The sequence below is a fragment of the Falco punctatus genome, assembly GCF_963210335.1.
Source record: "Falco punctatus genome assembly, chromosome: 1".
Lineage (NCBI taxonomy): Eukaryota > Metazoa > Chordata > Aves > Falconiformes > Falconidae > Falco > Falco punctatus.
Window position 1 is genome coordinate 123083930 of NC_137580.1, and position 14432 is coordinate 123098361.

Sequence of the window (14432 nt, forward strand, 5' to 3'; positions counted from 1 at the left end):
CACCTTAATTTTTTCTCCTTTTTCTTTTCTCAGATAAACTGAATATTGTCACAGACTGTTGATATGGGCTTTATCTTGAAAGAGAGGCATTTTCATTAGGATTTGCAAATCCTGACATGTTCCATTTTCCCTGTATTGACTTACACTGACTTTTCTTTTTTTCCCTTGACTTTTATTTCTTTTGCTTGCTTGCTTGCTTCTTGCTTTTTTTAATTTCTTTGCTCCTTGGTGCCAGACAGCTTCTCAGCCCCCTCGCCGAGCACTTGTGGGCTGGCAGCGCTCTGCCTCAGCCAGGGCTGCCGCACGGGTGCCGGCCTGTTTGCAGCTGGCTTTTACAGTTATTTTTTTAGATATAGCCCTGAGGTGGAGGCGACGGCGATGCTGTAGGTGCGCGGAGGAGCCCCCGGGGAGCCGGGACCCCCGTCACGCCCAGCCCGCCGCGGGAGGCCGGCCCCGGCCCCAGCGCCGTTCGGCGCGGGCAGGGGGCGAAGGCGGCGCGGCTCGTTGTGGGGAAGGGGGCACCGGGCGCGGCGCCGCCCGCCCCTCAGGGCTCGCCTCACGGGCCGCTCCGGGCCGTACCGGGCGGGCGCTCCCCGGGCCGGGCCCGCGGGGCAGCCGCCGCCAGGAGGCGGCCTGAGGGGCGGCACAGCAGGGCGCGGGAGGCGGCGGGGCGCCCCGCTCCGGTTCCTCATTCTCCGCCCGGCGCCCAGCCTCTCCCGCAGAGCTCCGCGCCGCGCCCGGCACCCGGCGGCGATGATGGACCGCGACCGCAACAAGACGCTGCTGCTGGAGCTGCAGAGGGCTGCGGGCACCGGCAACGGCCGCTGCGCCGACTGCGGGGAGCCAGGTGAGGGGGCTCCGCCCGGCGCCTTTCTGACTGGAAAGTGGGGCTGAGCGAGGGGCCCGCCGGGCCCCGCGGGCTGTGCCGCCCTCCGGGCGTCCCTCCGTGGCCGGGCAGCCTCCCGGCGTGCGGCGCGCCTGGCTCGGTCCGGGCGCCCGGGGCCCGCCGCCACCGTGCCCTGCAGGCGGCGGGAGCAGGTGCTGAGGCGGCAGCGCCCCGCGCGGGGGGGCGGCCGGGCGGGCCCTGGGGGGCGGCGGGCGCGGGGCGGGCGGGACGCGGCTCTCCTCGGCCGGGCCGGGCCGGGAGCGGCGGCTGGGAGCCCCGGGGGGACGGCGTGGGGCAGGAAGTGGCCTCAGTGCACCGGCAGCTTCCCCAGAGCTATTTGTAGACGGTGCATGAGGCCGGAGGAGGAGGGTGCGTGAGGCGGGTTTCCAGCTGGGAGGGAATGCCTCTGCGCTGGGGCTGGCGGAGAACGGCACCGAGGCGCCTGCTGGAAGCCTGCACCGCGCCGGCACCCGGCGCCCCTTCCAGGTGGGAGTCCCCCTCGCCCACGGCAGCGGACCATCGGTAGGCTGCAGCTGCTGGGAGAAGATAAGCAGCTTCTGCTTGATGTGATAAGGGAGAAGCGGAGGGTGGCCGGGTGGAAGTGGCGGGCCAAGGAAATGGCCTTGCCAGAGCGCTCGGAAAGCCTCTGCGCGCTGCCCGGCCAAGGTGGCCTCGGGATGCAGCGGCAGGTGAGAGCGGGCGCTTCCATGGGCCGCGGACACAAGCCCTCGCTCTAGGTGCTCGTACTCTGTTGCACTCTCAGTAGTGTTCACTGTCCACAACATTCTTCCATTGTTAATTCAGCAACAGCAGCTTTCCACCCTGAACTAATAATTAGCTGAGCTTTTACATCACCACTCAGCTGCCTGCACCATCACATTAATTTTTAAACAAATAGGCAGTGAAAGAGCCTACAAGTGCAGGGGCTGCATTCTTTACTGGGGAAAGCAGGTGCCGTTCCTCTGAACGGAGTGAAGTGACAACCGTAAACAATGGGGTAGGGTTGGATATATTGTGTGTGAAGCCTGGGCTGTGCTTTTTTGCCCTTGCCAGTGGCTGTGCCTTTTGCCATACATTAGTTCATTCTTGTGTTTGTGTCTAGATCCAGAGTGGGCTTCTTACAAACTTGGAATATTCATTTGTTTGAATTGCTCTGGAATCCATCGCAATCTTCCTCAAATCAGCAGGGTCAAATCCCTTCGGCTTGACTTCTGGGAGAACGATCTTACTGAGGTACAGAAGACAAAAACAGTAATTCACTTTTCTCAGTATTTCATCATAACCTCCTCTGCCTCATAACTCCTGCATTGTCCACCATGGACAGAGGAACAAAGCCACACTGAGCCAACTCCAGGGTAACTTCAGGGTTTTTTTTATGACCTACTCATTCAAATTACACTGACCGTGTTTCTAACAGCCTACAGTGTTTTTTTTTTTTTTAAGCCCACAGTTAACTCTTCACTGTGGTCTAGAAGCCCACAGATATTTCCAGATAGTATGCTCTGTTTGGAAATCAACATGCCCTTCTTAAATATTGGTTCAGACTCTCAACTTTCAATTGAATTGTGTTAATAATATAATCACAGTTAATGTCTAGGAGGAAACGAAGGTATAGGGACATCATAAACAAATAACTTTTCTCCTCATTTTCTTTTGTTCTTTTAGTCAACAACTGCAATCTCATGTTCCTTCCATCTGGTTGAGAACTGTAAATGCAAAAAAGTCTCAGCCACCTACCAAGTGCAGACTATAATGCCAAAGAAAATTTACAGATGTATGTAGATATGCACTGAGAGTTATGGTGAGACTGAGCAAAAAGTGCAGTGCTCCTTTTGATAGGAGTTTCATTTTACGTTCATGACATGGTTTTGATTTTGTACTCACACACCTAACTGTAACTTCTTTTGTATTTCAGTTTATGAAGAAGCATGGGAATCTCTGTGCCAAAGCTAAATATGAGGCAAAAGTCCCTCCCTACTATTACATCCCCCGGTCCTGTGATTGCTTGTAAGTTGAGGGTGTATTCACTGCTGCAGACCTTTACAGCTATTGAACTACTGCTTCCCTCCACAGGTCTCTTTGGTTGGTTGGTGAAAATAGAGTAGAGGCAGATCAGCTTTATCCATGTTTTCCTCTTTCAGGGTTTTAAGAGAGCAATGGATTAGAGCTAAATATGAGCGTGAGGAATTTGTTGCCACCCGAGTCTGCCAAGATCCTTGTTCTGCAGGTAAAAGTTAGGATTGTCAGGGAAAAAGTGTTAGCCTTAAGGCCAACAGCACTGTGTTCTCTTTGCAGCTTTGAAGATCTTTAAGGTTGGCTTGTCATATTTGAACTGTTGGTTGTGCAGGCCTTGCTTTGAGTCTAACTTTGAGAAACTCCTAAGAAAAGGCACTTAGAGAAGTGCAAGGGTGTATTTAGATCTTACAGTTCTCTAGTTCTCCACTGATTTTTTTCATATGAGATGAAAATTCTCAGATGGAGAAGAGACTTGAAACTCAGTGCCACACCACCATTTAGATAAACTGTCCTGCTATTGTGCTGCCCTTCTGTGACGCTTATCTTGGTCTGATCTGCAGGTAGCCGTGAAGGGTTCCTCTGGAAGCGTGGGCGGGAAAGTAGACAGTTCCAGAAGAGGCGATTTCTCCTATCAGCAAGGGAAGGGGTGTTGAAGTACTACACCAAAGAAGTAAGTTCCTCAGCCAGAGTTGGCCCTAGGTGGCTGGTCAACTTCTGTCCTCAGACCCTGCTCTTCACTGGCAAAACAGAGCATAAATAGAATAGCTTTGTCTCTAGTTCTGCAGCCAGGACAGCCTGTGTTTGGAGGAGCTCAGACGTTTCCCCATTAACATATGTGGTATCTTAGGCAATTGCTTTTTTGGATTTAGCCCTTTTCCTCATCCCTTATCTTAACACTGCAGCCTCCTTTTGCTTAGTGAACAAAGGAAATGGATACTGGCAGTTGAATAGCAAGATGAAGAAGAGATCTGTTAGCTCTTATATTACCAAAATATTCTCTTATCAACTGCTGCAGCATCATCCTCAACATGTCTCCCTGCTGTGGGAGAGTCTAGCTAGTTGTTCTTTAACTATGAGGCCGGAGACAGAGCATCCCTTGCAATTGAGACACATCCTCCTCAAATAGCAACCTAGCATTTGTCAAGGAAAGGGAATCAGTCTTTGTAAGAGATTTTATGTAGCATGTAGTTAAGGCTTTATATTTCAGGTGTATCCGATATTCAGGTATTTTAGGATGTCTTCTTTCTCTTTGGTAGGGATCTAGTTCTCATATAGCTAATCTGTCCTCCATTACCTTCCCTGAGAGCACTTTAATACAGTTATGCTTTTCGTTTCACAGTCCAGAGGTCCAAAAGCCATTATCAGCATTGAGAATCTGAATGCAATGTTCCAGACAGAGAAAATCCAACATGCTCACGGGCTGCAGATCACATACAGCAGAGATGGGCAGACAAGGAACCTTTTTGTCTATCATGAAAGTGGAAAGGTGAATACCACAGAGACTGGAATAAGCAAGCTGCTTAGATGTTGGAGCTATAGCTTTTGGAAGACATACCCTATATCTGCAGGATCTGGTTTTATTTGAAGTCACTGTGACTTGCAGAATATAGAAAGTTTCAGAATTTGACACTAATAACTATAACATCTTGCTCCTGTTCCTTTGGGGCATATATGCGACTTCACACCCTGAATAGTCTTAAGGCTTCAGTGGGGCATGTATGTAAATCTCTGTAAGGTAACTGTCTCATGGTTTTATATAAATCTGTGGTTTTGAAACCTTCTTGACACACATAGACAATATTGTCCTGCACTATTTCCAAGCAAACAATGATAATTTTAGGAAGTATGTATACAGGTTTTGTTAAATTTCTGTTTCTTCCCTTGCCATAGTCCTCATGTTTTTCCGAGTACAAAGGTTTTTAAACAATCCATAACTGAAAAAACTGAAAAAGCCTGTGTACATAGACTTAGGTGACTGTCCATGCTGGGAGTGTCTGGGACCTCCCTGGAGGGGCACTTTTAAATTATTTTGGAGGCTTAATGTTTTTCAGGTATCTGGGGCAAGTCACTGACTCTTGCTGCTGCTTGGTGAGGAAGTACGTCTTTGCAAAGAGGTTACAAGAAAGGAGAAGGGCATTTTGGAGAGGCAGCACTCTTACTCCTTGTTATTCTTGTCTTTATGTTTGTATTTGCTGTTTTCCCTAGGAGATTGTTGACTGGTTCAATGCCATTCGGGCAGCACGTTACCATTACCTCAGGACAACCTTCCCAACTGTCCCTGAGACTGAGGTGAGAACTGAACAGGACTTGAAGCAGTCTGTGCAAACATAGCATGGGAAAACATTTTCTCACCTCTTCTGCCGAAGTCAGATGCTCAAATAGCAGCGTATAGATCTTGAGAACAGACAGAAGAGGTAGAAGGAAAGGCTGCGCTGGATAACATGCAGAAATGTAGCTTTTAAGGCCAAAAAGTCCCGATGTGGTCCTTATAATCTTTTAAAAGCCTTACGTTCCTTCTTATTTCAGACTTCCCTTTACTGAGGAGCCAAGAAAACCCAGACCTCAAAAGCCAAAACTGATGGTGATTAGCTTTGACAGAAACAGAACAGAAAAGCAAGCTTGAATGAGACATTTTTTTGTGTTTGTGTTCTAGCTCATACCCAGAATCACAAGAAATTATGTCAAAGAAGGATATATGGAGAAAACAGGACCAAAAGTAAGTGCATACTTGGCAGTATACAAACAGGATTGTTCCAGATGGAAATAATTTGATAATTCTTTGATGTTTACTGGTAAAGACTTGTTGAGTGAGTATATGCTTCCTGGGTTGATAAAAGACATGATATTCAAGCCTGTTACGTTCTTGGCAATCATGTCTTATTTTGTGTGGAAAATAAGACTGGGAAGAGGAACCCTTCTTGAAGAATAAGCAAGATGGATTAGCAGGCAGTAGACATGCAAAGTCCTGTTACGCAACGCTAAATGGATTGCTATATCTGCTAAGTGCAGCTCTAGAACTGCAGCTCCTGCTAGAGCAGACCATCACATGCTGACTCCCCTACTTCTCTGTTCCTCTTAAAGTTAGTAGCACACAAATCACATCTGCTTATGGCAGCAAAATATGATTGAGAAAATTCTCTGTGGAAGCCTATGGTTTGTTTTTTGTGGGAAAGTATTTGAGCCACTACTCCTTGGAAAAGCAGAGAGATATTTCAGGCACTGCTGAAGAAGGAAATAAAGATCTGTGGCCTTGTTTGAACATTGCCACTTCTTGCCTTGCTCTCCTCTGAGTGAACCATGAGCCAAAGTCCCATTATAAAATTCAGTGGTGTAAAGCTGATATTAAATAAACTGGGGTTTTGGCCCAGCTCAGTACTAGTGTCCCAATACATCTTCCTGCAGGTACTTGCATGGAAAGTACTCACAGCTACAAGCATGAAAGATTGTGTGTTTTTCTCCCAAAGCTTCAATTCCGCTCAGACTGAAGTGAGCCCTAGAAGAGGACCATTCAGTTCAGCACAGAGCCATGACTAGCTCGGGGAATGGTCAGATAAGTGTAGTTGATGGAATTAATACTTTTAAAGAAACCTACCATTGTGCATCCCTCAATGCTAGGGACACACCCCTCGAAACCAAAACACTGGAATTGATTGCATGCTTTCCTCATTATCGCCAGTGGCCCAGGGATCATTCTCTGCAGTGCTTTCCGTTAATCCATTTGCTGCAACTTCCTTAATCCTGATAATTTGATCACTGGTAGAACCAAACTTCCCTGCCTTACCCAAAGGGTTGCCATTGAATGCAAATCTCTCGTGTGAACGCAGGGAGAGGGGAGCTGAGGGCTGCACACAGCAGTGACTCACCAGTTATAGGGACAAATGAAACTGACCTCAAGCTCTGAGTCACATAGGCAGTCCAGGGATCTGCCTTGAACAGGCCGAACTCCCCTTTGGGACCTGATCTTTAAAGAACTTCTGCCATCTCCTTGCAGCAGAAGGAGGCCTTTAAGGTGCGCTGGTTCTGCCTGGATTCTCAAGAAAGGAACCTGATGTACTTTAAAAATCCGCTGGTAAGAGGAGTGCTCTTCGCTATTCCACAAGCCCCTTTGTGAAGTTGGGTGGGGAGGAAGGGTCCGTTCTCACCCAGCTTTTCCGGTGGCTGCGCAAGACTGAAGGATGCTCAGTCTCAAGAGCTCACCTGCCTTGTTGATGGATCTCTCTGAAGCTGAGCTGGTTGGGAGCTCTGGCCCTCACAGTGGCTGTGAGGGAGATCAAAGTCTTTTAAAAGTAGCTGCTGCTACTGCCTGTAGCATTTATGCCCACTCTCCCAACTCTGTTGCCATTGTGCCTGTAACCTTAGGCAAGATGAGCAATATACCAATAACAGAGGCTTGACAGCCCCAATGTCCTGCTTCCTAGCACCACTCCAGCCACAAGTATATCCTTCCGTGCTCCTTCTGAACACCCACCAACCAGCTCTGTAAGGTGGGTCCCTACCTCTCCCTTCTGAGAATGCCTGTAAGTGTGGAAAAAAAAACCAAACAAACAAAAAACACCTCTGGTGTGTTTGCTGCTGCCTGTCACCAAATAAGTGTCCCCTTCATGCATCCACAGTTCCTGTTCCATGTCAAAGGATAGGACCAGTGTCTGCTGGAGCTGTGCTGTCCACTGGCTAATTTCTGTCTTCTGCTTCCTTCTTTCTAGGATGCGTTTGCACAGGGCCAGGTTTTTATTGGAAGGATGGATGAGGGATATGAAGTACGAGCTGGCTTGCCCCAGGGAGTCCGGGTGAAGAAGAGGAAACCAGCGATCACTGTGGTCACACCAATGAGAGAGTTTGTTTTTATATGTGAGAATGAAAGGGAGCAGAGGGAGTGGATAGACACCTTAAACGGAGTCATTGCCCAGCCTTTGACGGGTTAAGACTAGCACTGGTGCACTTTTTGGGCTCTGTGGCCTCTTTCTGTTGGCAAGGATGGTGCTCAAGGCCCTGCAGTGACTAGTACAAAGGGCTTCTTCTTTTGCCAGCCACAGGCACAGGAAGCATGGCAACAGAGAAATGAGTAAGAGGGAGTGCAGATACTCAGAAATTATCTGTGCCCCTGCAGAACCTTGCTTGAAGTGGCTTCTCTCTTCCTACGTCTCTGCTTTTGAGCAGAGGAGGCCTTCCTAGCCTGACATAGGGATGAATTACCCAACGTTGTCATGTGGAAAAAACCCCAAAGTCAATGGAGAAAGTCTGACCCCAGAAGGGCTGGCATGCATTTCCTTGAGGACTCCTGCAGGTGCTGTTATATCAGCTCCTCTTTTTCTTGCCTTGGTCTGATGTCAGACAGACTCCTGTACACCCTGAAGATGTACCTGACAATCCAGCCAGTGGCATATCCTGCCAGTGGAGTCATCTGTTACATGAGTACATAGGGACAGTGACCAAGAGGCAAAGATACCATCTCCTATCAGGAAGATGCAGGGTGTCCTGTTGGATAGATCTAAGATACCAATTCATGTTGGAGTCACTGGATGTCCTTCTCAGGGAGGAGCAGAGTCAGGCAGCTACATTTCACCTGGCTGCAGCTCCTCTTCAGACAGGGACATGGTTGTTTTTGACAGAATGTTTAATGCCTTTTACAGTGTTACATTTCTAGCACAGTAAAAAAATAAAAAGTCAAGTCTGAATTTTGGAGGATACTGTAACAGAATCACTCTGATGACAAATACTCCTAGCTCCTTGCTTTCAACAGTCTCTGCTGTTTGACTTCTTTATGAGTAGCAAATCCAACATGTGAAGACCAAATTTTTCCAAAGCAACCCCACAGAGTGCTCCAGCAAACACATCATGAGTATGGGATGAACATACGCTGATCTGTCTCACTTCCAAAAAAACCAGCTGAAACTTAATTAGCTGGAGAGGGTCCAGTGGAGGGTACAAAGATGATGAGGGGCCTTGAGCATCTCCCTTACAAGGAAAGGCTGAGAGAGCTGGGCCTGCTTAGCCTGGAGAAGAGAAGACAAAGAAGGGACCTTGCCAATATGTACAAATATCTTAAGGGCGAGTGTCAAGAGGAGGGGGCCAGGCTCTTTTCAGTGGTGATCAGCAACAGGACAAGGGGCAATGGGCACAAACTGCAACATGGGAAGTTCTGTGTGAATCTGAGAAAGAACTTCTTTACCTTGAGCATGGCAGAGCCCTGGCACAGGCTGCCCAGAGAGGCTGTGGAGTCTCCTTCTCTGGAGATATTTGAAAGCCACCTGGGCATGATTCTGTGCAGCCTGCTCTAGGTGACCTGCTTTAGGAGGGGGTTGGACTAGATGATCTCCAGAGGTCCCTTCCAACCCCGACCATTCTGTGATTAGTCTGAGCATGAAAAGGCAGAAACTAGTTTTAAAAGTTATCTTCAGTGACTTGCTTGAAGACACTCGGTGAATGAAGACCAGAGCTGGGCATGGAGGGCGAGTGCCTCCTGATCAGGTACCACCTATATCCATTGTAGGAACTGAGGATTTCCGTTGGCTGATACAGTGCTCTGAGTATTTTCTTGCCTCAAGGCCAAGTCTCAGGTTTTGTTCTACCAAGCAGCCAGTCATTCAGATACTTAATTCTTCTTTTCAGATAGCCTTAGTTTGCAAATCAAGAGGAAGGCTTGCAGACTAAGTTTCTGGTAAGGTTTCCAACCTTTTGCTGACAATTACCAGCCAGTCTGAGATACCCGGAATAGTCCTCTTCTGCAGAAATGGGGAAGTGCCAGTACTTGCAGGGATTAGTAAGATTAACTCTTTTTTTTCTTTTTTTTTTTTAATTTTTTTATTTCCCCCTCCACAATAGTGCAGAAGTGTTTGAGTTGGATCATCATTCTGCCTGTCTCAGCCAAGTCATCACCATCCAACCTGGAGCAATCTGCAGCAGTTTTGCTTGCTGATAGGTTCTCATGAACTTCCCTGGGTTCCACTCTCTCTCCCCATGCAACCTGATTCATTCTAGCTCACATGCTGGTTCAGCAAATCCTAACAACCTAATCCTGCAGCCCTTGAAATCAATAGCAAAGCACCTTCTGACATTTATGAGGAACAATGCCAGTCTTCATTTGGTTTGACAGGTGTTATTTTGAGATGAATCAAGGAACCCAGGTTGACCTCAGAAGCGTTCAGTTCATCCACTACCCCAAACTTCACCCAGCCGGGGCTGCGCAAGCTGCACCATGCTGTGTCGCTTGCTCTCCCGGATGGGTCAGCAAACCAGCCATGTCAGCAACTATGACACGACTTGTTACAAAACTGGGAAATTCCCTGTGAAAATGAAACTGTGCAGATAACAGCAACGTTTTTTGAGAGTCAATAAAAGCCATGACCAGGTCATGGCGAGCTCTGCATCACAGTTCATTTCTACAGTCTGCCCAAATCCCTGGAGCAGCTCCCCGACAGAGGAAGAACTGGGCTGGTACTGGGCTCTCTGGCTGGACTGGGGAGCTCCCCAGGAGCACCGGGGTGCAGACTGGGCAGGGGGCCCCGTCCTGGTACAGCACAGCAGGCTCTAATGACGGGCCGCAGCGCTCTGAGCTCAGGGACCTTAACCCCGCAGCAGGTAAAGGAAGCAGAATTGGAAACATGGGATGACCCGAAACCCTCTGAGCTCTGCTGGGCGGTGACTTGGGGAAGGGACTGCCAGAGCAGCCCGGGGCTTCCCCCTCCACCGCCCCCCGGCACAGCCTGGGCCCCCTCCCCGGGCCAGCCCTGGCTGCAATTCCAAAGGTTTCGCCAGGGTCACAGACATGGGGCTGTGGCTAGGATTGTGGGAACTTTATCTTTCTTTTCACTTCCCACACCCCGGATACTTTGCATTTCCCATGCTAATATTAGCATTGCCATAACAGTATTGCGTGTGCTGAGCTGATGGGTTTAGCTAAAGCCGTGTTTGGGGTCCATGGGTGGTGGCTGACACATTGCAGACTGCGTAGCTGAATTAGAACTAATAGCTGTATGTATTCAGCTGATGTGTGATAGTAATAATTAATTAACTGTTCTTTGTGCTGGGTGTTGTTTATTGCACCAGCGTAGCACTGGAGACTCCTGAAAGGACAAGTATCATTATTATACAGTGCTACAGCTCCACCCAGCTGAACGGCACAAAATGGGACTTGTTCATTATCTAGATCTCTGCTTAAAATAACTCCCAAACTTGGAGGAGATGAGAAAAGTCTTTTGACCTTCATTGTTTTAGCACGTACATATCTAAAAAGCCGCCTTCAGTCTCAATAGTCGAGCAAAGAGCTGAAGCTCACAGTTACATTTGAACATGTAATGGATGAATGTTGCATGTAGACTTCATTGTGACTATTCCCACTCAGAATTGTGTCTTCCAGACCCCTCCTCAACCATTTCAGTGCTTAACTAATGTCAATGATGTAGGGATTTTTATTATTCTGCTTAACCTAGTCATGCTTTCTTTGGGGGTTGTATAGGTGACTGGTCCAATGTGTCACTTTAAAGGAGGAAGAGATACGGGACATCTCCAAGCAACTAGAAATGACTGCAGAGACCATTCACCTCTTGAGGAAAGATCTCGGTAAAACAAAGCTACACATTGTACCTTCATTACCTGCAGTTAGCTTCTGTTCCCACTGCCACCTGGGGACATGATTGATTCCAGTGTAGCCTTCCAGCCCAGAGCAGCAATCTGCCTTTTTGTCCCTTCTTTTGCTGTCACAGCTCTTTTTTTCATGAGAATGAACTATGGCACCAGCCGTACTAACTCCTATCTTGGCTGGCACAAAGGCCACTGGAGTTGTGCATTGCTGCCTTTTTCTGCCTACCCCAGGAGTAGCCTGAATGTTTCTGGTACTCTTAGATGCAAAACGCAAATCATAAAGGGAATATTGATCTAAGTTGTAAGGCAAACACTGCTGGCCATAAAATAGTCAAGATCCTTAACATGCCCAAAATCTCATGGCAGGTAATGCAGGATAGTGTCAAATTTATTTTACTCCTTTGAATAAAGGTAGCTGTTTCTGGTCTGCAGGGGTCTGTCAAAGAGCACATTAGATGGGGCAGTAGATTCTCATATTCTACGCATCTTTTCTCACAACACAATGGACTCCATGTTTTCTGCCTTTCAGGAATATACATCTCAGATCAAAAGCCAGATTACTAAAGATTTCTGTTGTGTGAAGGAATATGTTGAAAGACAGGAGAGAAACACTGATGTTCATTGAACAAGAGCAAAAAGCAGCTCAACAGAAAACTGAAAAGCCTGTTCACCAGCTCTGTGTCGAAGGGAACAAGCTCACAGACATCAAAGCCCAAACAGTAAGTGATGAAATGAAGTAGCAGAGTACGAGTAGAAACTCTTAAGCTACATGTCTTGCATAGCTGAATATGTACAGAGCACTTTCAGGTCCCCACTGCACTATTGTCACTAGTGACAGTGATACCAGTCCACAGACTTTACTGTTACCAGGGGAAGTTTGGAGTGAGAAATTCAGAAGGGAAAAGCACTAAAAAAGGCATAGGCTGGGAATGCAATTCAGAACTAGATTTGTTCCAAAGAAGCTGTTGAGCTGGAGTGAAGTGGGGACTACGTTGCTTAAATCCAGTCCTGAGTCAAATCTAAGGTTATGATAAGATGCTTTATTATCTTTCTGTATTCCAGAAAGTATGTATGTGTGTATGTGTATACACACATGTATGCAAGTTAAAGAACTCACAAAGTTATTAAGTACTTTCTAACAACTTTCTTGGGGAAAATATGTCAAGAGCTCTAAAAAGAGGCAGTTAAAGCACTTTGAATTCTGCAGAGCCCGTTTTGATGTTGGAAACAACAATGCCAATGATGCAAATTAGCTAGCAGGAATTTGGAGTGGGACTTACTGGGTGCGACGGTGCCAGGAGACAGAAGTGGACTTCCAGGACCAAGGCACAGGGGCCCACACTGGAATTCACTTTGTGTAACTATATATTTATATCTGATCTGGAGTCCCGTTACAGGCAGTGAAGAGAAATGGGTACTTTTAGAGTGTGAGTCATCTGGCCTACTTGAGACGCCTACCTGCAAATGAGATTAATCAAGCCTTCAAAAGGCCTGTTTCTTTTTACAGACTGTAAAGGCAGACTAAGAGAACAAACTCAGATGTAGATCATCACCATTTCTAAATTTAGGCAAATGAGGTTTACCTTTTTGTGGGTATTTTATGCTAGATCTCATAGTAATACATTTAAAAACTTTTGGTTTAGGGTGCATGTAAACACCGAGGTGATCTGCCTTCTTGTTGCCTGCACGTGAGAATATTTCCTTTCCGTTTTCTAGGGGGAGATGATAGGACTTTTGATCTCACATAAGTATATGAATACTTCACAATCACAGCTCAGAATAGGAAAGTGATGGTTTCCAGCTACCCAACTGATTATGAACCATCACCCAACAGATTCTGCATCAGCCAAGTGATGTGTTCAAAGAGCTTCTCTACTGGGTGCCACTACTGGGAAGCAGTTACCAAGGACAGTGATGGATAGGCTGTTGGAGTTGCTCATGAAATGATTGGTAGAAGGGACAAATTAGGAAAAAACAGAGCATTCTTGGTGTGTGGGACAGCTAGATCCCAAAAAGCAGCTGTTGGCATGGCATTGGGATCAAGAAACATTATTACACAAGGATAAACCATTGAAGGTTGGAGTTTTCCTCCAGTTTCTTTCCAACAAAAGAAGACCGTTTCGTTTTACTCCATCACTGACAAATTGATTTTGCATACTTTTGAAATCAGTGCCTCAAATCCTCTTTACCCTGCTTTCTGGCTATAGAGTCTAGAAGGAAATGGATCTTTATGTCACACAAACAGGAGATAAAGCCTGTTCAGAAAAGTGACAAGTTTGCTTATGACTGCAGAGCTCCTCCACAAGCTTCAGGAATTTACTAAGGAGCATGCAGCTGCCCAGGCTTTCCTGGAAATCAGTAACTGATACTTTGTCTGCTCTGTTTGTCTTCACACTGTGCTCTGATCTAGCCATACTTCGTTAAAGCGATTTCAGTGTATGCTAAAGGTAGTAACCATCCCTGTGGGAGTGAGGTGGATTTCTTAAGCAGCTTTGAGTAGTCTCAGGATATTCGTAGGAAGGAATGCATCAAGGAAGCTCTGAGGTTAGGGATAAGCCCTTCCCATGAACCTCATTTTCCTACATTGATCCAAAAAGTTGCAGGAGAGCATATGATGACATTACATTCTGTTGAGTAAGCTTTCTTTAGAAAGATCTGATCGAGTAAGGGATGTTCAGAAGGCAAGAATGTTACTGATCTCGTGCACGAAAATCTTTCTGTTTAGAGTAGGTACTAAACTACAGGAAATAGATTTGGTATATGAGGACCTGACACTTCAGGCAGGTGTCCCAGAAGAACATCATCTCACTGGCACCATGTTTTAGTCTTGTCCAGACCAAAGGGTTGTCAGTCCTGGTGGTGGTATGACCACGGGAATGGTTTTGGAAGCAGATGTTTTCAAATGTGTGTGTACCAGCTAATAAATAATGTGGTCACTTTACTGCTTTTT

At 47.0% G+C, this 14432-nt stretch overlaps 3 protein-coding genes across 12 annotated transcripts in view; all 3 read left to right on the top strand.

The window, feature by feature from the left end:
- Window positions 1-535: 535 nt before the first annotated feature.
- ADAP2 (ArfGAP with dual PH domains 2) lies at window positions 536-8577 on the top strand. Its single transcript, XM_080384508.1, has 10 exons — window positions 536-847; window positions 1989-2119; window positions 2802-2893; window positions 3028-3113; window positions 3463-3572; window positions 4242-4388; window positions 5108-5191; window positions 5556-5618; window positions 6894-6971; window positions 7606-8577. Exons 1-10 carry the CDS (start codon window positions 754-756, stop codon window positions 7822-7824), a joined length of 1104 nt encoding a protein of 367 aa, XP_080240634.1. The 5' UTR covers window positions 536-753; the 3' UTR covers window positions 7825-8577.
- A 653-nt stretch (window positions 8578-9230) lies between these two features.
- The window catches only part of RHOT1 (ras homolog family member T1), a 34605-nt gene continuing 29403 nt past the window's right edge, over window positions 9231-14432 (top strand). For 8 of the 10 annotated variants that reach the window (XR_013926845.1, XM_080379764.1, XM_080379761.1 and 5 more), the window contains exons 1-2: window positions 10647-11461; window positions 12012-12201. The gene's annotated coding sequence lies outside the window, so the exon portion shown is untranslated. Of the gene's footprint in view, window positions 9371-10340; window positions 10481-10646; window positions 11462-12011; window positions 12202-14432 lie in introns of those variants that run through there. The other 2 variants (XM_080379766.1, XM_080379765.1) reach the window with 2 other exon arrangements.
- RNF135 (ring finger protein 135) lies at window positions 10254-14431 on the top strand (the record flags this gene model as incomplete). Its single annotated transcript, XM_080373797.1, is given in 8 exon segments — window positions 10254-10412; window positions 11386-11461; window positions 13199-13227; window positions 13231-13401; window positions 13405-13452; window positions 13454-13579; window positions 13582-13686; window positions 13690-14431. Coding segments are annotated over 8 exon segments (759 nt in total). The 3' UTR covers window positions 13735-14431.